Raw genomic sequence first — 23890 nt, 5'->3', positions numbered from 1 at the left:
TATTATTATTTTGAGACAGAATATTGTTATGTTGCCCAGGCTTCAGTGTAGTGGCACAATCACAGCTTACTGCAGCCTTGAACTCCTGGGCTCATGTGATCCTCCTGCCTCAGTCTCTCGAGTAGCTTGGCTGACAGGCATGCACCACTACACCTGGCTAATTTTTAAATTTTTTTATAGAGATGAGGGTCTCACTATGTTGCCCAGGCTACTCTTGAACTCCTGGGTTCAAGTGGTCCTTCCACCTCAGCCTCCCAAAGTGCTGGAATTATAGGCATGAGCCACCATGCTCAACCTAACAGTGCCTTTAAAAACCTTGTGGACTACATTGAAAACATTATCATGTGTCAACTTATTTTGAAGCAAGTTTGCTTATAATTTAGAAAAGTCCTTGCAACACTTCTTGGGTCTCTCCAGTCACTCAGTTTTCTGAAAACTTTAAGTAGAAGCAAGACCTTGGTAACAAAATAACTTATCACATGGTTCAATGTATTATCTGTGCAACGGATTAAGTTTCCCTGTTGTCTTGCACACTGATCTCAGTTATAACCTAGGAACCAGAAATTATCCCCTCACTTTATAAAAATACTGTTTGAAAAGATTATTTAATAGCGTCATCTTTTTAAACCAATGCGCAATACTGAAAATCACTATACATGTATTTTATCTTCCAGGGGTTAAAAAAATCTGAACCGTACTGACGGGCATTTTCTGTTGCTTCTTCAGATCTTTTATATTAACATTTAAGCACAAATGCCCTTTGTCAAGTGCTTTCAGTGCCAGGATCTGTGCTTATTCAAAGTTAAAAAGAAAAACAACCAAATAATTTGTAGTTTCTGCAGACAAAGGATTAATGGATTAACAAATAATAAAACTGAATGCAATTTCATGTAACCATATCAAACCTAGCGAAAAGAATGTGGTTCATCTTTTGAAGTTGTCTAAAAGGATCCAATCAATCACAACTTCCCCTTTTCTCTGCAATGATACACCAGTTGCCATGATCATTCCCAGAACTCAAGATACGGAGCTCTGACACATTCTCTTTGAGCAGACCATAGAGCTCCCCTTCTCGAAACACGTGGTAGTAGCGCATAAAGGCTCTGGAGTCCAAAATATCAGGCTGTGGATCTTCGACAGAAATTGTATCATCTGGGTTGGAATCTGTGGAATCGACTGCAGAAATCCTTCTCAATATTTTACTAGCAGAAGGATTATCATCTTCTAAGTTACCCACACCCGCACAATTCATACTAGTATGAGTGCTATCCAGAAAATTCCCCCCTCCATTTCTCCTCATTTCTCCTTGATGGTCTCCATTTAAATGCTTCAGAGTGCCTGGTGCTCTCAGCCACTCTAAGTGCTTTTGAGAAGAAGGTTCCACAAACACTTCCTCATCTAAGCTTTGCTCTTTTGTTGAAAACGGCTCTTGGTGATCAAAGTCTAAACTAGAGTGTCTGGAAGGCTGGATAGTTACAGTGCTATTGGCCCAAACTTCGGTGTTTTTCAAGGGTCTTACTCTTTCAATTTGCTTCCTCAGAGTCGATTCATCCAAAGATCTGGAGAAAAACCAAGAACGAAATGATTTTCCTAATGTGTTGTAGAATCCATATTCTTCCTCGCCTTCCTTAGAGATATTTGCAAAACAGGTTCTTGCCATAGCAGGTTCATTGTCCACACTGTGGGACCGTTTTGAACCACACTGCTCTTTAAAACAAACAGAACAGGTACACTCGGAGCAAGGAGGATGGTAAGGATGGCTTCTTTCTGGGTGTCCACACTGCCTCTTCCTCCCGGATTGGCTGGACTCTGAGAAGAGCTGGGAACATAGGGCCCTGTTCCATGGAACAAGCACGTCTTGCTTCTCAAAGCGACGATTCTTCTGCTCCATTGCCCACACGTAAATCATCAGCTGGCCTCCAGGAACTAAGACCCTGGCCATTTCTTTTATTGCTCTGATTCTTCTTTGTTTTGTAGAAAAATGATGTATGACTGAAAAAGACAAAACTAGATCTCAATGTGTGTGCACACACATAAACCCACACACGTATATACTGGTATTTACCATATAACAATGATGACATTTTGACATCTAGTAAAACCTTCTTATTTTCTCCATGGCAACGACGACAGAAATAGCACAGGCCTGATTTTAGGAAAGACGTAATTTTTAGCTTTGGCTTCTGTACTTTAATATTAGATAGCTGATCTTGGGCAAGATATTTAAGTTCTACAGATTTTAAGATTCATCCTGTATAATAAGAAGTCTAGAGTCCATAAATCCATAAAATCTCTTCCAGTTCCAAAATACTATGGATTTTTTTAACCAGAAGGATGGCCAATGTGAATTACTAAAATTCGAAAGGGATACTAAGTGTTCCCTGGTTGAATTCTATGAAGTAACTTACTGTTTTAGTGAATAATCTGCCCTTCTAAAGTAATGGAGGATTAATACTGCTAGTAAGTGTTAATAAGGCTGAGAAGTAGAGAAATATGTTAAAGATTGTTTCTCTGTCTAGATAATGCAAAGGTCAGCCAGCTCAGCATAAGTCCAACTGATTGCTTATACTAAGATATAAAATAGTTGTATCTACTAAAAATCAATGTTTAGGTCATAATTTTACTTTCAATTTCTCAAAAGGCAAAATGAGCTTCAAGTAAGACTGCCTTTATCAAGTCCTACGTGTGTTATTAGGTGTAATTTTATCCACAAATATACAGAAAGTGCTAGTCTGTTAGTTATTGGGGGAATTTAATCACAGTATTGTGTCAAGAGAAAACTTTAAATTATTTTTCCCTACACAGACCTGCCAATATATCAGGGAGGAAATTAATCTCAAGCAAAGCTGGAAGACTGTTTTGATATGTTGCCCAGGCTGGACTCAAACTTAACTCCTAGACTCAAATGATCCTCTCACCAAAGTCTCCCAAGTAGCTGGGACTACAGGTGCCTGCCGCCATGCCTGGCTACCATAACATAGTTCTAAAGGTGAAATCTAACAGAAAATAACCACATCACATTAATTCATAGTTACAGATCGTAAAAACATGTGCTGTTTTTTCACTCAAGGTATGTGTGATCCTGTGGCCTTACCTCCTATGGAAATGATGGCATCGAAGCCCTGATCCCTAAAGGGGAGATTAAGGTTGTCACATACCATGACTTCACATCCTCTATCCCGGGCAATCTCTACCAATGGCCCACAGTAGTCACAGCCCACGGTATGCACCTGGCTGTTCACTTTAAGATACTTTCCAGTCCCACAACCTGTAAGAGAAAAACCTGCGTTACATGCTGTCCTCCATGGAAAGTGTAAAATGGTTCAATCGTCTCATATCAAGGAATATAATTAACTTTTTTTTTTTTTTAACTAACCAAGACAGAATACAACATGGTGTGAAGGTATTCACAAAAGCAAAAGAAAAGCCTTCAGAGAATACTTACATATTTTCATATAGAAGAGAGAAAGGCAATAGGAAAAAAATAACATTTATTTGATATTTAATGAGATAATGTCCACAGGGCTCAGCACACTAGCACAACCAAGGCATGTTAGCTGGTCCATGGCAAGAAAGACATTTCTAGTGTCCCAGAGATCGTGTGTAGCCTCTACGCTCACATCCATATTTCATTATGTATATATGCATGCTACAGCATTTATTCTCCTGTTGTCTCCCCAAAGATTCTTACCACTTGCTGACTGCAAAACAAATGACTGTCAACAACTTTTCAATTATTTATACATTAAAACATGTCTTTCAAATTTTTAAAATTTGAACTTGAATGAGAAAAGAAATTTTAACATCATTTTTATCCAAGCTGTATTGTCAGTTCTACATTTAAAATGATCTCTGTGGATCCAGTATACAACTCGACGTATTAAAACCTTTTTTCTTAAATGGACAATTTTTGATATTCACTTTCCAGTGGCAGAGACCTAAATAATTCAGGATTTACACAGCCCAAAGATTTAGATCATTGAGATCTTACTGATGTTATGACTGAAGAAGGTAGTAACATGAATAAATAACCACCTTGAAACAAAGTTTTCTACAATCTAATACTTAGTATTATATTCTATCACGGATATATAATCTAATTTCTTTCCAGAAATATTAAAAGAAATCATTAGAGCCTTTATTTGTATCTATTGGCATTACCTATAAAATTTTTCAACCTGAAAAAATAGTTACCACTATTCAAAGATGATTAGTTTGCTGCTTCTGAAATATATCAGGACACTAATAACTCTTCTTTAGGCACTTTTAAAATTATAATACAATAAAAGCAAACTTAAGGTTCATTAATGCCAGCTGAGATAGTGGAGAATATATGAATAAAAAATAAAATTTTAAATCTGGTGCAGTGGCTCATGACTATAATCCTAGCACTTTGGGAGGCTGACGCAGGTCAATCACTTGAGCTCAGGAGTTTGAGACCGGCCTGGTCAATGTGGTGAAACCCTGTCTCTACTAAAAATGCAAAAATTAGCTGGGCATGGTGGCAGACACTTGTAATCCCAGCTACTCAGTAGGCTGAGGCAGAAGAATCACTTAAATCTGGAGGCGGAGGTTGCAAGTGAGCTGAGATGGCACCCTGCACTCCGCCCTAGGCAACAGTGAGTGAGACTCCATCTCAAAAAAAAAAGAAAAAAGAAAAAATAATTCCAGCATTATTATTTCTATGTAAATGTGATTGTGGTCTTAGAAACACCTTTGATCTCATAACATGGTTCCCAATAATGCTTATGAGAAAAAGTATCTACTATATGAAGGCAATCATGGGGAAAATATAATTCATAAAGTATTTTAAAATTAAAATCCTGTGTATTTCAAAAGATGATGATACTATTTTAAGAAAAATAACCTTGCACTTCATTGGCTTTTTCGCTGGCCTGAAGGATACTTTAGGAGAAATGAAAAGGAAAGTTACTTAATGGTACTAATAAAACCAGACTCACAGATCTTTAGAACTAGGAGGGAATGTTCAGAGAGCGTTTTGTAATAAAGAGGAAACTGAGGTCTCTTCTTCTGACATGTTTCCAGTGTCCTGGAACTCTTGATTTGCCCCCTATTCATTTCTAATGGCATTCTTGAATTTGAATGAAAAAAATTTAAATATTTGTTAATCCAATCTATTGTCTATTCATCAAACAGCTGATGATTTTAGCTAAGTGGAAAACCATTTCCTTTAGAGGTTAGTCATATTATTATGTGTCTTTTCTTCTCCTTATCCCTTTGAACTTCTTTCTTTTTCAATTCTTTTTCTTTAACTTCAATTTTATTGAAACGTATCTTTCATTTTGGAATGAAAATATGACTATTTGTTGAACAGTTTAAGAAATATATATAGTACAAAATTCAAAAGACACAAATTGGCCAAAAAGATATTTACTACAGATGTCGTTGTTGATTTCCCAGAGGTATTTGAATAATATTATTTGTCATTTTTGTTTTTTCTTTTGGGACAGGGTCTCACTCTGTCACCCAGGCTGGAATACAGTGGCACCACCTTGGCTCACCTTAACCTCTGCCTCCAAGGCTCAAGCAGTCCTCCCACCTCAGTCTCCCAAGTAGCTGGGACTACAGGCATGTGCCACCATACCCAGCTAAATTTTGAATTTTTATTTTGTATTTTTTGTAGAAATGGGGTTTTGCCATGTCCAGGCTGGTCTCGAACTCCTGAGCTGAATGATCCGCTCGCCTCGACCTCCCAGAGTGCTGGGATTACAGGTGTGAGACACTGTGCCCGGCCTATTTGTAGGGTAATTTGTAATGGCAAAATAGAGCAAACAACATATGTTAAACATTAATATGGCACTATTAGCATAGAATGCTAGGCAGCTTTTAATACTGGGTAGCTCTATAATAAATATAAATATGGAATGATTTCCTTAATATATTAAAAGTACAATAAAAGCTAGATGTGTAATTGTTTTTATATCATACTACCATTAGTGTAACCAAAAAAGGGAAACTACCCATAACACACTCACAGGCACAAATATGCTTATATTTGCATAAACTATCTCAAGAAGATCATACAGGAAGCTAATGGAATCAGCGGCCTCTGATGTGGCTTGCTTGGTGCCAGGGGCTGGGATGGGAGGATATTTGGTACTACACATCCTTCTGTGCTTTGCTGCTGAACCATATCAACGGGTTACCTATTAAAATATTTGTACACAATTTGTATTCCTTTCCTTTTTTGAACTATTTGTTCACATCCTTTCATTATTTTTCTTCTGACTTGTTGGTATTTTTTTCTTTTTCTTTTCTTTTTTTTTTTTTTTTGAGACGGAGTTTCGCTCGTTACCCAGGCTGGAGTGCAATGGCGCGATCTCGGCTCACCGCAACCTCCGCCTCCTGGGTTCAGGCAATTCTCCTGCCTCAGTCTCCTGAGTAGCTGGGACTACAGGCACGCACCACCATGCCCAGCTAATTTTTTGTATTTTTAGTAGAGACGGGGTTTCACCATGTTGACCAGGATGGTCTTGATCTCTTGACCTCGTAATCCACCCGCCTCGGCCTCCCAAAGTGCTGGGATTACAGGCGTGAACCACCGCGCCCGGCCGGTATTTTTTTCTTTTGAACTTATTCCTTCTGTTTGATACTCTGAATCTTTTAACCAACATCTTGCACTTTCCTACATTTACCCCACCAGCTTCAACACCCCAGTCCCAGGTAACTACCATTTTAATCTCTCCTTCTGCGAGTCCAATTTTTTTAGATCCCACACATAAGTGAGATCATCAGGTATTTGTCTTTCTGTGCCTGGCTTATTTCACCAGCATAATATCCTCCAGGTTCCTCCATGTTGTTGCAAATGACAGGATATTGGTCATTTTTTTACGGTGACATTAAAGAATGCTTAGTAGATTTAAAAAATTATCTAGTTTTTTTTTTTTTTTTTTTTTTTTTTTTTTTTTTTTTTGAGACGGAGTCTTGCTCTGTCGCCCAGGCTGGAGTGTAGTGGCGCAATCTCGGCTCACTGCAACTTCCGCCTCCTGGGTTCAAGTGATTCTTCCGCCTCAGCCTCCCAAGTAGCTGGGACCACAGGCGCGTACCACCACGCCCGGCTAATTTTTGTATTTTTAGTAGAGATGGGGTTTCACCATGGCCCCATGTTGACCAGGATGGTCTCGATCTCTTGACCTCGTGATCCGCCCGCCTCGGCCTCCCAAAGCGCTGGGTTTACATGCGTGAGCCACTGCGCCCGGCCCAAAATTATCTAGATTTCTATGACATATGTTGTAGTTATTTTTACTTAGTTTGATTTTGGTCTTTCGACTTGATTTGTGTGTCTGTCTAGTAGAACTTTTCCATTTTTATAGGGTCAAAGTTATCTGTAAATATAGTTAATTCTCATCAATCACAGCAAATCCATATTTGCAGTTAATCTACCTGCTAAAATTTATTTGTAACCCCAATGTCAATACTACAGCATTGCATGGTCATTATCAGACTTACATATTCACAGTGCAGCAAAATATTAGAGTCACCTGAGACCCACGTACCCAGCCTCCTTTTTTCAGCTCCCATACTGTAATAGAATGTTCTTTTCATAGCTATTTAGGGCCACAATTTCTCCATTTTTACAGTTTTTACTGGTGATTTTGCTGTTTCAAATGGCCTAAGCATGGGGCTGAAATGCTGTCTAGTGTTCCTGAACATAAGAAGGCTGGGATGTCCCTCACAGACAAAATATATGTGTTAGATAAGCTTTGTTCAGGAAAGAGTTATAGTGTGTTGGCCATGAGTCCAATGTTTGTGAAATAATGATACATAGCAAACAAGGTGACTTTAAACAGAAACACACATTCAACAAGGTTATATATTGGTAAATTGACAAAAATGTTGGGAACAGAAGCTTATAGGAACCTAATCCGCTATTTCCCCCAAGAATAATGATTCACTACTTGCTAATTCAATGTTTATGATACATATATGAAATGTAAGTACTGTGAATAATGGCAATCAACTGTATATTCTCTTATGATTTCTTTTTCGTATGTGTCTCATACATAGGCATTTTGCCTCTGAGAATATTTTAAATAACAATCTATTTGTCATCTAGTCCTTTAATGAGCTCATTTTCTTATACTTACATCTTTGCTTCATTTGAAACTTACTTTGATGTAAGGTGTAAGAAAGTAGCTCTCTGATTATATGTCATTATCCCAAAGCCATTTACTGAATAGTTCCTTTTCCCCACTGATTTTAAGATCCTGGTACATGGCTTACTTAGATTATAGGTGGTAAGAGTTCCAAACTCATTGCACATTCTGAAACAAGATTTATTATTTTAAAATTGACATGCTAGAGATATTTTTTTCAAAGACTCCCAATTTCCATGTGACATGAACCCCTTCCCCAGATTTCACATTGCTCATACCATCTTTAACAAGCCATAAGTTCTGGATATATGTCTGTTTCTCTTACCAGTATTTAGAGTGAATATCAAACTAGACAGACTTTGCAACCACAGACTTATGACTAATGGGTGCAGTCAGCACGCAATTGCTAGAAAGCAGTTTTAGGTGGGCAGGCCTCAAGTGAGTTTTCAACCACATTTTAAATCTTAATCTTAGATCTACTAAGCTGTGGTTTACCAGTTCTTGATTTAGAAAGATACTGAACCAATTTCCTCCAGACAAATAAGTTATTATTAAAATATTGTCTAATTAAAGATATGCTCCTATAATAATGAAACACCTACAAAATAATTAAGGGAAAGGACCCATGAGATTCATAAGACTTCATATATATATATACACACACACACACACACACACACACAAATATACTGGACCTCTTCCATAATCCCACATTCTATAGAAGGCATGTGAACCACTCAAAGTGAGCCACCAGTGCAGAACACATTTGGCAAACATGAGTATCTTTACATTTACAATGATCAATTTCACAAGCCATCATTTCCATCTTGATTTATTCAATCAATGTCAGGTCCATTTTGGTGGAGGATGTACACAAAGGCCCTGAAAAGACACTGTCTAACTGTAGAGTTGGAGACCAGGGGCAGTGGCTCCCACCTATAATCCCAGCACTTTGGGAGGCCAAGACAGATGGATTACCTGAGGTCAGGAGTTCGAGACCAGCCTGGCCAACATGGCAAAACCCCGTCTCTACTAAAAATACAAAAATTTGCTGGGTGTGGTGGTGCACACCTGTAGTCCAAGCTACTCAGGAGGCTGAGGCAGGAGAATCACTTGAACCCGGGAGGTGGAGTTTGCAGCCCACTGAGATTGTGCCACTGCATTCCAACCTGGCTGAGAACAGCAAAACTCCGTCTCAAAAAAAAAAAAAAAGAAAGAAAAACACGTTTGAGAATGTTTTCTACTTGCTGTTGACTTGACTGTCTGACGTTCTGCTGTAAAATGAATATTCTAGGTACTGGCATGCCAAGGGTGCAATTTCAGGATGCATGTTAGAACGAAAATGAAAAACGAATCTGAAAAGCAAAGGCTCAACGGAAGATATGTCATGCTACATGGCCCAACGCTGGGTTACCTATGTCTGCGATGAGGCTGCCTGGCTTCTGCTCTTGGAGGAACTGGCGGACACGAGGCCAGGCTTTGCTCTGCAGGTCGCTGAAGTAAGGGGCTGTGCTCTCGTACACATTGTGCACATGCTGCTTCTCCAGCTGGGCAGCTTCATGATCCATCCTGGGGAAAACAGGACCAACCCAAGGAATGCAGGTCAGCCAATGCACCATAGATGGCTGAAGGACGATGCAGATTTCCGAAAATTTAGAACCTATAACTGGAAAAGTTGTGCTGTTCCCACACTTTTTTGTAAGCTGCAAAGAACAATATATTCAATGTAACCTCACCATAGTTGCCAAAGACTAGCAAATGCATAGTTTTTACCTGCTATGTTAAGGAAAACAATGGTTTGATAATGAGCTAATTATGGTATAGTAAGTTCCTCTGCAAGATGAATTCTTAATTTTGGAAGCATAGCCAAAATTCTTACCAAATGGTTTACTTTGGATAAGACCATGGTATCTGATGCTAATTAGATTTCAAAATTTCATAACAGGTAGCTCACCATTTCAACCCAGTAACAGAGCCCTATTAATTCGACCTTTTTAGTGTTTGGGTTCCAGTCATGTCTCTGTATCACTACTGCTTTCATTTGAGTATAGGTGCCCATTTCTTTACTGAATCACTTCAACAGCTGGCAAAAAGTTCTCTTGCCCTTCAATGCTTTTCCCAATTTCAATTATGTCATAATTATCTTTGTAAAATATAGGTCTGATTGTGTTGCTTCTTATTTATTTATTTTTAATTTTCATGGGTACATAGTAGGTGTATATATTTATGGAGTACATGACATGTTTTGATACAGGCATGCAAGGCATAATGATTGCATCAGGGAGAAAGGGGTATCCATCACCTCAAGCACTTATCCTTTCCATTACAAACAATCCAATTATACTTTTAGTCATTTAGAAATGTACACATAAATTATTTTTTACTATAGTCACCCTGTTGTGCTAGCAAATACTAGATCTTATTCTATTTTTTGTACCCATTAACTAGCCCCACTTCCCTCCCACCTCCCCACTACCCTTTGCAGCCTCTCGTAACCATCCTTCTACTCTCTATATCCATGAGTTCAATTATTTTAATTTTTAGCTCTCACAAATAAGTGAGAACATACAAAGTCTGTCTTTCTGTGCCTGACTGATTTCAGCTAACCTAATGACCTCCACTTCCATTCATATTGTTGCAAATCACAGGATTTCATTTTTTTAAATTTCCATGGCTGAGTACTCCATTTTTTATATGTACCACATTTTCTTTATCCATTCATTGGTTGATGGACACTTAAGTTGTTTCCAAATCTTGGCTGTTGTGAATAGTGCTGTAATAAAACATGAACGTGCAGGTAATTCTTGGATATATTGGTTTCCTTTCTTCTGGTTTTATATCTAGGAGTGGGATTGCTAGACTGTATGGTAGCTCTGTTTTCGTTTTTTTGTAGAATCTCAAAACTGTTCTCCATAGTGGTTGTACCAATTCACATTTCCACCTATAGCGTATAAGTGTTCCCTTTTCTCCACATCCTCACAGCATTTGTTATTGCCTGACTTTCAAAGAAAGCCCATTTTAACTGGAGTGAGGTGATATCTCATTGTAGTTTTGATTGGCATTTCTCTGATGATCAGTGATGTTCAGCACTTTTTCATATACCTGTTTATTTTTTTATGTCTTCTTTTGCAAAATTGTCTATTCAGATCTTTCGTCCATTTTTATTTTTATTTTATTTCTTTGAGATAGAGTCTTGCTCTATCACCCAGGCTGAACTGCAGTGGTGTGATCTCGGCTCACTGTAGCCTCTGCCTACCCTGTTGAAGCGATCCTCCTGCCTCAGCCTCCTAAGTAGCTCGGACTACAGTACAGTAGCTGGCACGTGACACTACACCTGGCTAATTTTTGTATTTTTAGTAGAGATGGGATTTCATCATGTTGGCCAGGCTGGTCTTAAACTCCTGACCTCAAGTGATGCACCTGCCTCGGCCTCCCAAAGTGCTAGTATTACAGATGTGAGCCACCGCACCTGGCCATTTTGTCCATTTTAAAATCAGATTATTAGATTTTTTTCTGTAGAGTTGTCTGTGCTCCTTATATATTCTGGTTATTAATCCCTTATCAGATGAGTAATTTGCAAATGTTTTCTCCCATTCTGTGGGTTGTCTCTTCACTTTGTTGATATTTCCTTTGCTTTGCAGAAGCTTTTTAACTTGGTGTAATCCCATTTGTTTATTTTTGCTTTAGCTGCTTATGTTTGTGGGATACTACTCAAGAAAACTTTGCCCAGTCCAATGTCCTGGAGAGTTTCCTCAACGTTTTATTTTAGTCATTGAATAGGTTTGGTCTTAGATTTAAGTCTTTATTCAATTTTGATTTGATTTTTTTATATGGTGAGAGATAGGAGATTTAAGTCTTTATTCAATTTTGATTTGATTTTTTTATATGGTGAGAGACAGGCACCTAGTTTGAATCTTTTGCATATGGATATCCAGTTTTCCTAGCACCATTTATTGAAGAGACTATCATTTCCCTAATATATCTTCTTTTCTTGGCACCTTTGTCAAAAATGAGTTCACTGTAGATGTATAGATGTATCTTTGGGTTCCCAAGATAAATTTTGGAACCCAAAATTCTGTATTCTGTTTCATTGATATATGTGTCTGTTTTTATGCCAGTACAATGCCTTTTTGGTTGCTATAGCTCTGTAGTATAATTTGATTATATTACAGGTAATGTGATTCTTCCAGTTTTGTTATTTTTGCTTAGGATAGTTTTGGGTATTCTGAGTATTTGTGATTCCATATAAATTTTTAGATTTTTTTTTTCTATTTCTATGAAGAATGCCACTGATTTTTTTTATAGGGATTGCATTAAGTCTGTGTAGATTGCTTTGAGTAGTATAGACAGTTTTTACACTATTGATCCTTCCAATCCATAAACATGGACCTTTTTCATTTTTTTTTTTTTTTTTTTTTGGTCTTCTTCAATTTCTTGCATCAAAGTTTTATCGTTTTCATTGTAGAGATCTTTTACTTCTTTGGTTAATTCCTAAGTATTTTCTTTTATTTGTAGCTATTGTAAATGTGATTGCTTTCTTGATTTCTTTTTTAGATTGTTTACTGTTGGCATATAGAAATGCTACTGATTTTTGTATGTTGATTTTGTATCCTGCAACTTTACTGAATTTATCAGTTCTAATAGTTTTTTGGTGGAGTTTTTAGGGTTTTCCAATTGTAAGATTATATCATCTGCAAACAAGGATAATTTGATTTTTTCGATTTCAATTTAAATGTTCTTTATTTCTTTCTCTTATCTGATTTCTTTAGCTAGGACTTCTGGTACTATGCTGAATGACAGTGGTAAAAGTGGGCATCTTTTTTGTGTTCCAGATACAGGAAAGGCTTTCAGTTTTTCCCCATTCAGTATAATACTAGCTGTAGGTCTGTCATATATGGTTTTTATTACATTGAGGTATATTCCTTCTATATCCAGTTTTTTGAGGGATTTTTTTTTTTTTTTTTTTTTTTTTTTTGACAAGAGTCTCACTCTGTCACCCAGGCTGGAGTGCAGTGGCATGATCTCGACTCACTGCAACCTCCGCCTCCTGGGTTCAAGCAATTCTCTGGCCTCGGCCTCCTGAGTAGTTGGGACTACAGGTGTGTGCCACCACGCCCGGCTAATTTTTTGTATTTTTAGTGGAGATGGTGATTAACCGTGTTAGCCAAGATGGTCTTGATCTCCTGACCTTGTGATCTGCCTGCCTTGGTCTCCCAAAGAGCTGGGATTACAGGTGTGAGCCACTGCACCCGGCCTTTTGAGAGCTTTTATCATGAAGGGATGTTGAGTTTTATTAAATGCTTTTTCAGCATCAATTGAAATGATCATACAGTTTTTATTCTTCATTCTGGTGATATGAGGTATCACATTAATTGATTTGCATATCTTGAACCATCCTTACATCCCTGGGATAAGTCCCACTTCATCATGGTGAATGATCTTTTTAACGTGTTGTTGAATTTGGTTTGCTAATATTTTGTTGAGAATTTTTGCATCAATATTCATCAGTGACATTGGCCTATACCTTCCTTTTTTTAAATGTGTCTTTATCTGGTTTTGGTACTGGCCTCATAGAATGAGTTTGGAAGTATCTCCTATTCCTCTATTTTGTGAAATAATTTGAGTAGGATTGTTATTAGTTTTTCCCTAAATATTTGGTAGAATTCAGCCGTGAAGCCATTGGGTCCCAGGCCTTTCTTTGCTGTGGGACTTTTTATTACCGTTTGAACTCATTACTTGTTATTGGTTTTAGATTTTTTCATGCTTTAATCTTGGTAGGTTGTATGTGTCTAGAAATTTAACCATTTCTTCCAGGTTTTCCAATTTATTGGCATATACTTCCTCATAGTAGACACTAATGAAACACTGAATTTCGGCAGAATCAGTTGTCTCCTTTTTTCATCTATGATTTTATTGATTTGAGTCTTCTCTCTTTTTTCCTTAGTCTGGCTAAAAGTTTGTCAATTTTGATTTTTTTTTAAAAAAAAACAACTTTTTGTTCATTCATTATATCATTTTCTTTATTTCAAACTCATTTATTTCTGCTCTGGTATTTGTTATTTCTTTTATTCTACTAATTTGGGGTTTGGTTTGCTCTTGCTTTTCTAGTTCTTTAAGATGCATCATTAGGTTGTTTATTAGAAGTTTTTCTTCTTTTTTGATGTAGGCATTTATAGTTATAAACTTCCCTCTTAATATTGTCACAATCTGGGCTTGTCTGTACCTGTCCTTCTTGAGAAAGCTTTCCAGGTATCCAAAAGAGTTCGGGTGTTGTTATCTAAGATCTAAGCTGTATCTACATTAGGGGGCGCACCATCCCATTAATGCTGTGGTTCTCGCAGACTCATAGAGGTACCACCTTGATGGTCTTGGACAAAATCTGGAAGGATTCTCTGGATTACCATGCAGAGACTCTTCTTCTCTTCCCTTGCTTTCTCCCAAACAAAATTACTCCCTCTCTCTCTGTTCTGAGATGCCTTGAGCTGGGAGTGGGGCGATGCAAGCACCCCTGTGGCCACCACCACTAGGGCTGTGCTGAGTCAAATCTGAAACTAGCACAGCAGTGGGTCTCCCCCAGGGCTCACTGTAACCACTACCTGGCTACTGTCTGTGTTTGTACAAGGCCCTGGGGCTCTACAATCAGCAGATGGGGAAGCCTTTCCCTTAGAGTAGGAAGGTCTCCCAGGCCCTGGGCAGGTCTACAGGTGCTGCCTGGGAGCCAGGAACTCGCATCAAAAACTTTAGAAGTCTACTTGGTGTTCTATTACACTGTGGCTGAGCTGGCACTCAAACCACGAGATGCAGTCCTTCCCACTCTTCCCTCCCCTTTCCAAAGACCCCTTCCCCACTGTGGCCGAGCTGCTACCTAAGGTGCAAGACAAAGTCTTCTTTCCTTGTCCCACCACTTTTCTTAAGCAGAAGGAGTCTTGTCCGGTAGACACCACAGCTGGGAATGTGCTGAGTCTCATCTGAAGCCAGCAAGACTCAGAGTCTCACCCAAGGCCCACAGTGTACTAACTGGGTATCACTAATGATTATTCAGCGCACAAGGGCTCTTTAGTCAGAAGGTGATGGGTCCTGCCAGGACTGGGTCCTTCCATTCAAGGCAGCAGGTTGCCTTCTGGCCCAGGGTGTGTCTAGAAACGTCATCTGGGCAGTGAGGCCTGGACAGAGGACCTCAGGACTTTGCTTGGGCCCTATCCTACTACAGCTGAGCTGGTTTCCAAGATAAAAGAAAGTTGTCTTTACTCTTCCCTCTCCTTTCCTCAAGCAGAAGGAAGGGCTTTCTTTTGGAGCCAGGAGCTGTGCAGCCTGGGTGGCGGGAGGGGTGGTGTGAGCACTCCCTTAGCAGCTCTAGCTGGTGTCCCAGAAGGTGGTATTTCCTCCTCCCTACCCAGTCCGCTGGCTCTGAGGCCATTTCAGTAGTAGGACTCACCTAGGAGCTACAGTCTTTGTGGCCTAGACTGCTTTTCAAGTTTATTTAGTACCCCCGAGCCCTTTAGCCTACAGTGGTGAGGCTTGCAGGAACTCAGGTTTAGACTGCTGGGATCCGCGATTCCCCTCTGACTAGGGCTGGTTTAAATGTTCCCTCTATGGGCAGATGTCACCTGAGTTCAGCCCCATTGTTTTGATTTCTACCGTGACAGGGCAGCACTGAGTTCAATACAGTGTTTCACAAATGCAGCGCTCTCCCTCACCTAAACACAAACTCTCTCTCCATACCACATGGCTGCTGACACGGGGGTGGAAGGAGGGATGCCATGAGCAATTCAAGACTATTTCTTACCCTCTTCAGTGCTTCCTTTAGTGATACCAGGCACTGTGAGTGCTCTTCTGATTTTTAGTTCTTAGAGAGGTGCTGTTTTGTGTGTAGATAGGTGTTAACTTTGGTCCTTGTGGGCAGGGTGGTGTCGGGGGAGGACACATTATCAGTGGAGCCTTCCATTTGGCCATCTTGCTCCACCCCCCACCCCCAATTCTTACCTTCAGCTTCTCCAGAGGCATTTTATAGCTTGTCCCATTGGGTTCAGCTGGCTTAGGTGGGCACATAAGGCCCTTTCTGATCTGGCCTTACCAGACTTCCTAAGGTTCATTTCTCACCATCTTTAATACCCAATGACCCATGTTTCTCAGCAGTGACACATTCCCTCTCATCCAGGGGCCTGAACAGATGCTATTCTTTACCTGGCTGAATTCTAGTCATTCTTAGAAAAGGCATCACCTCCTCCAGGAAGCCTTCCCAGACCTTCCAGGCAGGATAAGGGCAACAGGGAAGGAATAAGAAAAGCACAAGAGCAGGTCCTGTTTTGGGTTTAGCCCTGTAATTATTCTGTTCAATGTGGCAAGTGAGTGAATGGTATCCCAGGGAAGTGTCCAGGGACTCAGATTGTGGCTTTTGCCGATCATCATGAAAGTATTTTCAATCGTTTAAGAACCAATTTGGCCCTACTGATGGCTATCAGCTATTGTATTTCATGCATACCTCTACAGGGATCATAAAGTTCTGTAATCGTTGTACTTAGATATTTTTCTTTGCCACTGCTGGAAGACTCTGGAGAACAAGGACTTGTCCTATTTAATGCTGAATCCCCAGCACTTAGGACACAGTAGACCCTCAACAAATGATCAAATAAATACACATAATGAGAATGGAATCTGGCTCTGAGTACAGAGAGTAGTACTGGCTTTGGTTAACAGAGGGAGTGATCGCCCTGAAGAGGTGGGAAAGGGACAGAACCCTACAGCTGCAAACTGGCAGATGGGAGTGTTAACTAGAGAGAAGGTACTGTCCCTGGACGGCCTCTGTCCTCGCACCTCTACCCCTCTCCTGGGAAGTGGGAAGTACCTGGGTAAGATGGTGTCTGCCAAGTTACTTCCCTGCATGGAGAGAGACTTTCTTATTTGCTCACCCACCAGTGTTAGCATCTACCAATGATTCTTGCCCCAACTATTACTACAAATATCACCAAATGATGATAATATAACTCCATAATTCCTTCCATTTCAAGGAAGAGCTGTTCAGGATTTACGCTTAAAATGGAATAGGTTGTTTTTCATCAGTATGAACCTGCCCACAGCCCCTGCAAAATTTCCTAGCAAACTCCTAATTAAGTATAAATCTAATTTGTGAGGTCTGACAAAACTTCCACCCAAATTGAAACAGCTTATATTGCACCGTCAACTGAAACTTACAAAGTAAACATATGGCTGGCTATAACTGCCCACACAAGAGAAAAACAGAAACACTGTGAGATTTTCTTTTAAATCAAAATCTCAGTAGAGTTTAGTCTATTTACATTTCCCCTTCCTCAAGGAATCAATCAGGCAATACAATTTATAGAACACTAGAGCAAGTAAGTTTTGCCTTATTGCACTTGCAAATGTTAAGTGGTAACTGACATAAACTTGATTCCTTGCAATATGCATTTTAAAAATGACTCCAATTTCAAGCTCAGAATTTGTAGTATCTGAACAGCAGCCCCTGAGATCTTTCTCTAAGTTTTCTATGGCCTCTACTATCATCAAGTAACCTAAAAGAGAGTTATTTTTAAGTATGTAAGCAATATGAATCTATTTTGTTTTTCTGATACTTTACAGCTAACTTTATAAACACTGAAGATTTAAATTTTAAATGCTGTGGATTTAAATTTCCTACAGTATTTTCCGTATGAATTTTATGTATGTAAGCAAATTCCTTGTGAATTTCAAAGACAACTGTGAGTATCTGATGTGTCGACAAATAAAAAAGTAAAAAGGTTTTTTCCCAAGGTTTTCCAACTTCTTAATGATCACTGGAAAGCTACGCACATATTCGCACACAGGTGCAAATAGTAAAAATTATTCAGAGGAACTGAAAAGGCTTCCAGGGAAAAGGTTTTTCTACTGTATCATCAAGGAGATGAGACTCTGTACTTGACCCACAGGAATCTAGTGAACTCTTGAGAAGGATTTGTTTTGTCCCCAGGAGCGGCTCCTTGTCCCCAGAAAAGAGGTGCTATAACTGAATGTCCTCAAGATGGTGCTTATCATACCCACTCCTAAGAATTTGGCACAGAGACCAGGATAATAGGCTATAAGCACTTAGTCCTATCATCAGAAGGGATTTCTCATTTGTTTGTGATGGGAACTTCCAGTACTTCTATCTTCTTTCTGTATCACACTCTTCCCTGTAGGCAGCCCTCCATGTTTTAGCTCAATGGAAAACCCACGTGGTTTTAAAACAGTTCTGTCTCCAAATACTGACATATGTTTATGAATTAAATCCTCTCGCGATCATATAAAGCTTTTAATGGAGAGTACAGAACATCTTCATGACCTTGGAGTAAGTTAAAGTTTCTTACAAAGGGTCATATAAAGTGCTAACCATAAAAGGAAAAATAAAGTAGACTATATTAAAATGAAGACACCATGAAGAGAGTGAAAATTCAACCCAAAGAGTGTGAAGAGGTATTCATAATACATACAGCACATAATTGAGTAGTATCCAGAATAGAAACAATTCTTACAAATCAAAAAGCAATAGACAAACAACACAATGGAAAAATGGGCAAGAGACTTTAACAGACACTTCACAATGGGCAGGAGATGGGCAGGAAACATACACAAAGGTGCTTAACTTCACTAGTATCAGGGAACTGCAAATTTAACCCACAATGGTATCCTACCACCTACACAAAAGAATGGCTACAATGAAAAACACAAAAAATATCAAGTGTTGGTGAAAACATGGAATCGGTGAGTTCTAATACACTGCTGGAAGAAATGTACATGGTTTCAATCTGTTTGGAAATCTACCTGGCAGTAATAACTAAAGCTAAGCATATGCATATCCTATAGCCCAGCAACCCCACTCTTAAAGGTATATACATATATCCAAAAGAAATGTACACCTATATTCACCAAAAGACATATACTAGAATATCCAAAGAAGCACTCTTCTAAGTAGCACAGATCTGCACATGTGCCCAAAATGATCAAATAAATTGTGGTATATTCATAGAATGAAATGCTACCAGTTAAAAGTATGAAAGTTTGCAACCATATGCAACAATAGGGATCAATCCCTGTATTAGTCCATTTTGTGTTGCTGTAAAGGAATACCTGAGGCTGGATAATTTATAAGGACAAGCAGTTTATTTAGCTCACGATTCTGCAGGCATGTACAAGCATGGCACTAGCATCTGATTGGATCCTGGTGAGGCCTCAGGAAGCTTTTACTGATGGTGGAAGGTGAATGAAGAGCATATGTGTCACAGGTCAGAGAGGGAGCAAGAGAGAGGGGAGGCGATGCCAGTCTCCTTTAAATAACTGGCTCTCATGTGAACTGACAGAGCAAGAACTCACTCATTACCACAGGAGGACACCAAGCCATTCCTGAGGGTTCCACCCCCATAACCCAAACACCTCCCAATGGTCCCTACCTCCAACATTGGGGATCACATTTTAACATGAGATTTGGAGGGGACAAACATCCAAATGGTATAAATTCCATAAATATCATGTTGAAAGAGAAGTCCACAAAAGAATACACACTCCAGGATTCCATTTATAGAAAGTACAAAAACATGAGCCCATAGATAGATCAGAGAAAATACAAAATAAAATAAGATAAAGAAAGTACAAAAACAAATGTGGGCCATTAGAAGTGGGATAGAGGCTGCCTGGGGTAGCACCTGGCAGGGAGCACTGGGGTCGGGAGGTGGTCCTGAGGTGCTGGTAATGTTCTGTTTCTTGGTCTAAGCTCTGTATATGAGGGCATTCAGCTTATGAAAAATTCTTTCATTTATTTGTACATTTATGATATATGCACTTTGGTTCATGTATATTTCAATTAAAACCCCCTTTTACTTTCAGGCAATTGCCTTGTTATATACTTTAAACCAGGTTAGAACTTGAAACTGGGCAGAGTATCATCTCCCGTCTTTGTTATGCTGTTCCCATGAAGGATGAATGCCATCCAGCCAGTGCCTTCTGGGCAGCTAGAAACTGGAGATCACTGGGCTCAAAGATCAGGTGAAATGTCAATGCAGTAACCCCATTCAATAAGATTGTGTCAGAGTATATACAGAAATTACTGAAAGAGTTTTACCTCAGAACAAATCTAACTGAAGAAATAAGTGACTTAAATGAGATAACGTCCAATGCCTTATTATCCAGTAACCAGCAAAGAACTTCTCAGTAAAGAAGCTGTTCCAGTTAAGGGAGCAGGTAAGTGACTCATCAGTATGATGAGAGGAAGGAAATTCATTTTACCTACCTTATATTTGTGAGCTTATTACACATTAAATAGCTTTACTCAATAATTCAAAGTGAAATTAAGGATGAATTGTGCCAGCCACAGCTTCCAAGTAGCAAAACTATAATAATATATGAGGATTACTGATCTCAATAAATAGATGGGAACATAAGTTGTGTAAACGGTCCAGAAAGGAGGATACATGATCCTCAGCTTGTAGCAGCAGGTGGCAGCTATTCCTATTTATCTTCATTCTCTAATTACCTTGTTGTTTCATTGTTACTATTACTTGTTAAGACAATTCTCAGTTACATCAGTACCTTATGAAAAATGTATGGACAAACTAGTGTGTCCTCATTTATTACTCCTATGTGGATCATCTGTAATATTTAGTCTACTGTTTATGAGGCTCTTTATGTATGCACTTATTGGAAAAATCTGCTGAGCTTTTTACTCTGCAGACAATATAATCTTTCTGAAAATTTGTATAATATTTATAAGCCTTAGAACCTAAGATAACAATGACTTGGAGCCTAATTGATATCTGGATGGTTAATCTCCTGAAACATACACAACTAAGAGAAGAATCAGTGTTCCCTCCAAAAAAACAAAAACAAAAACAACACAAAGGAGACAAAAATACGTATCAATATAGTTATTTAAATAAAAATCAAGGAAAGGATCAAGGTAGAATGACAAGGAAAAGGAGAAGAAACAGGGAAATGAATATGTGTATTGAGTGATTATCATGGGCTTCGCATATGTTATTGCAAAGGAAACCAGAAATGGGGAGTACGAAAAGTAGACAAAGAGTTAAGAGCTACGACTTAACAGGTATAAAGAAGAGAGAGAAAAAAAGAAAAGGTAAAAATATATAATTTTGTATATATTTGTTTATATCTACTCCAATTAAGACTCAAAACTAGATTTATATATTCAAATATCAATTTCTTATGTAATTTTTACACATTTGTCACTTTTTGACAACTTCTAACTGCAACTGAAATTTGCTTGAATATTTGTGTCAAGAAATTAAAATCCAAAATAATGCCAAAGGTAAAAAATTCTTGCTCTAGAAAGTCTAGAGTTGTATTATGTTGGAGTTTAATATATTCATTTCTAGAGTAATAGGAAATTATTTAAAAAGGAAATTTTTGGTGAGCCCTATGTGTGTGTAAGCTGATACATCTTCAAATGAAACCACGAGAAGTTAGGAACTGTACCTTGGAACTCAGCTTAGAAGTGATTTTCCTGCCTCAGCCTCTCGAATAGCTGAGACTACAGGCGCGTGCCACCATGCCAGGCTAATTTTTTGTATTTTTAGTAGAGACAGGGTTTCACCATATTAGTCAGGATGATCTTAATCTCCTGACCTTGTGATTGCCCTGCCTTGGCCTCCCAAAGTGCTGGGATTACAGGCGTGAGCCACTGCGTCCGGCTTAGGGTTAATGTTTCTGTACAACCCATTGGATAATATTCACTCCCTCTTGAAAACCCTTCAGGGGACCTCTACTGTCTACGGGATAGCACTTGCACTCCTCAGTCTGTCATCAAAACCTCCCTGACCTCATCCAATCCATTTTTCCAGACTTATATCCTGCAACTACAGTACCTCAAACTCTCAGCTCTACTCAAACAAATCAACTAACTTTTTCCCAAGTGGGACCTACTCAGGACCTTATTCAGGTCTTTGCTGAAGCCAGCAGTCTATTCTCTCTCGTCTGCAATGCTCTCCCGTCACTTCCTCCTGCCAAAATCTTCTGGTCTGCAAAGTCTAGCACAGTTTCTTCCTCCTGCATAAAGGATTCATGAATAACTACAGAGAAAAATCATCCATCCCAGGACTTCTACACCTAGCAAATTTATTATCTCTATCACTCTTAGGTCATTTTGCTGGATACTGTCATGAACTCTCAACTCTGTATATGTTCCCAACTAAATTATAAGTTCTTGGAGGGCAGATATGGAAATATGATGTTTTTTATATATCTATAGCTGATCTGTACATCATAAAGGCTGGGATAGTGCAGAACACAGAGCATCATTCAATAATTAATTGGAGAGCCAATGAATCAAGGAACTGTTTCATAGATCCCTCTGCAAAACAACAATACTTTACTCTGTAAAAGCAGGTCCTTGACTCTTTGGTCATAAATCCTAAAGAGCCAGCTGTGAGTCAATGGGCACTTGGAGGAAAGAAGAACTAAAACTAAGCTTTTCCAATTTTATTTTGTGTTTTCTGATTTGCTGCCCCAGAGGTCTGTTTTTGTTTTTGTTGTTTTTGAGATGGAGTCTTGCTCTTGTCACCCAGCCTGGAGTGCAGTGGCACAATCTTGGCTCACTGCAACCTCTGCCTTCTGGGTTCAAGTGATTCTCCTGCCCCAGTCTCAAAGCTGGGATTATAGGCGAGTGCCACTATGATCAGCTAATTTTTGTATTTTTAGTAGAGAGGGGTTTCACCATATTGGCCAGGCTGGTCTTGAACTCCTGGCCTCAGGTGATACACCCGCCTTGGCCTCCCAAAGTGCAGGGATTATAGGCATGAGCCACCGCACCTGGTCAGGTCTGTTTTATAGATATAATCTAGGCATATGATGGTCACATTTTCATAACTAAAAAGAAATATAAATATTAGAAATGGCTCTCCTATTATAAATGCCACAGAAGACACAGAATTTAAAAAGAGAGAGCATAAAATTCTTTAAATTTCAAGGGCATACTTAAACTACAATTCTAAAGTAAAAATGCAAGTTGGTCAGAACAGCTAAAAGACAACTTATAAAAAAGACCTAGTTACAAAATACATAGCTTTTTAATTTTACTTTTTTTTCCATTGTATTTTAGGTTCTGGGGTACATGTGCAGATCATGCAGGATTGTTGCATAGGTACATGGCAAGGTGGTTTGCTGCCTCCATCCTCCCGTCACCTACATCTGGCATTTCTCCCCATGTTATCCCTCCCCAGTATCCCTACCCCCTGCTGTCTCTCCCCTAGCCCCCCAAACAGACCACAGTGTGAGATGCTTCCCTCCCTGTGTCCATGTGTTCTCGCTGTTCAACACCCACCTATGAGTTAATTTTGCTTTTTAATACATATGACTTCAAACTTAACATCTATATATCATTTCCAAGTACAAATGATGTTGTAAATTTTGTGTGATAAAAATCTCATTTAAAAATATATTTAAGTCCTACAAAAGTATTTTGCTTTCTAAAAATGCTACATATATTCTTATACTTTTCACTTACCCTGTACAACTATGTTCAAATATTATTTCCCATCTCGTGCAAAAATAAATTCCAACTCACTTTATATCACATTGTCATACATTTAAAATTATAGGGATTGGAAAGAATTAGGTTCACTGAAGATGCACATTGCTTAAAACACCTCATGGTATGTGAGTTGCAGAAGAGCTAAAAGCTACTAACCTGAGACATCCTGTGATTACAGGAAAATTATCTCTTGTCTTTATGAATCACGGTAGTCTCCACCTCCAGAGAGTGATGGTTGCTTCTCATAACTTTCTCAGTGTGT

General features: G+C 38.9%; 1 protein-coding gene across 4 annotated transcripts; it reads right to left on the bottom strand.

The window, feature by feature from the left end:
- Positions 1–23874, bottom strand: TRMT9B (tRNA methyltransferase 9B (putative)). 4 transcript variants are annotated; one of them, XM_012465783.2, is made up of 5 exons: positions 23785–23869; positions 22002–22145; positions 9532–9686; positions 3095–3268; positions 1–1992 (listed from the first exon to the last, which is right to left on the bottom strand). In XM_012465783.2, exons 3-5 carry the CDS (start codon positions 9683–9685, stop codon positions 956–958), a joined length of 1365 nt encoding a protein of 454 aa, XP_012321206.2. In that variant the 5' UTR covers position 9686; positions 22002–22145; positions 23785–23869; the 3' UTR covers positions 1–955. The 4 variants fall into 4 exon arrangements, with proteins under 4 accessions (XP_012321206.2, XP_064224862.1, XP_012321207.2 ...); XM_064368792.1 differs by lacking the exon at positions 22002–22145 and having other exon boundaries at positions 23785–23874; XM_012465784.2 differs by lacking the exons at positions 9532–9686; positions 22002–22145 and having other exon boundaries at positions 23785–23866.
- Between the last annotated feature and the right edge of the window lie 16 nt (positions 23875–23890).

This window comes from Aotus nancymaae, unplaced genomic scaffold, assembly GCF_030222135.1.
Source record: "Aotus nancymaae isolate 86718 unplaced genomic scaffold, 86718_ANA_hifiasm-v0.15.2.pri h1tg000079l, whole genome shotgun sequence".
NCBI classification, from domain to species: domain Eukaryota; kingdom Metazoa; phylum Chordata; class Mammalia; order Primates; family Aotidae; genus Aotus; species Aotus nancymaae.
Note: the sequence above shows the minus strand (reverse complement) of the source record. Positions and strands in the feature narration are given on the sequence as shown.

Coding starts and splice junctions, on each gene's coding strand:
- TRMT9B (XM_064368792.1), bottom strand. CDS start 9,685: ATGGATCATGAAGCTGCCCAGCTGGAGAAGCAGCATGTGCACAATGTG. Junction 3,269..9,531: donor CAGCCTCATCGCAGACATAG/GTAACCCAGCGT, acceptor TTTCTCTTACAG/GTTGTGGGACTGGAAAGTAT. Junction 1,993..3,094: donor TGCCATCATTTCCATAGGAG/GTAAGGCCACAG, acceptor TGTCTTTTTCAG/TCATACATCATTTTTCTACA.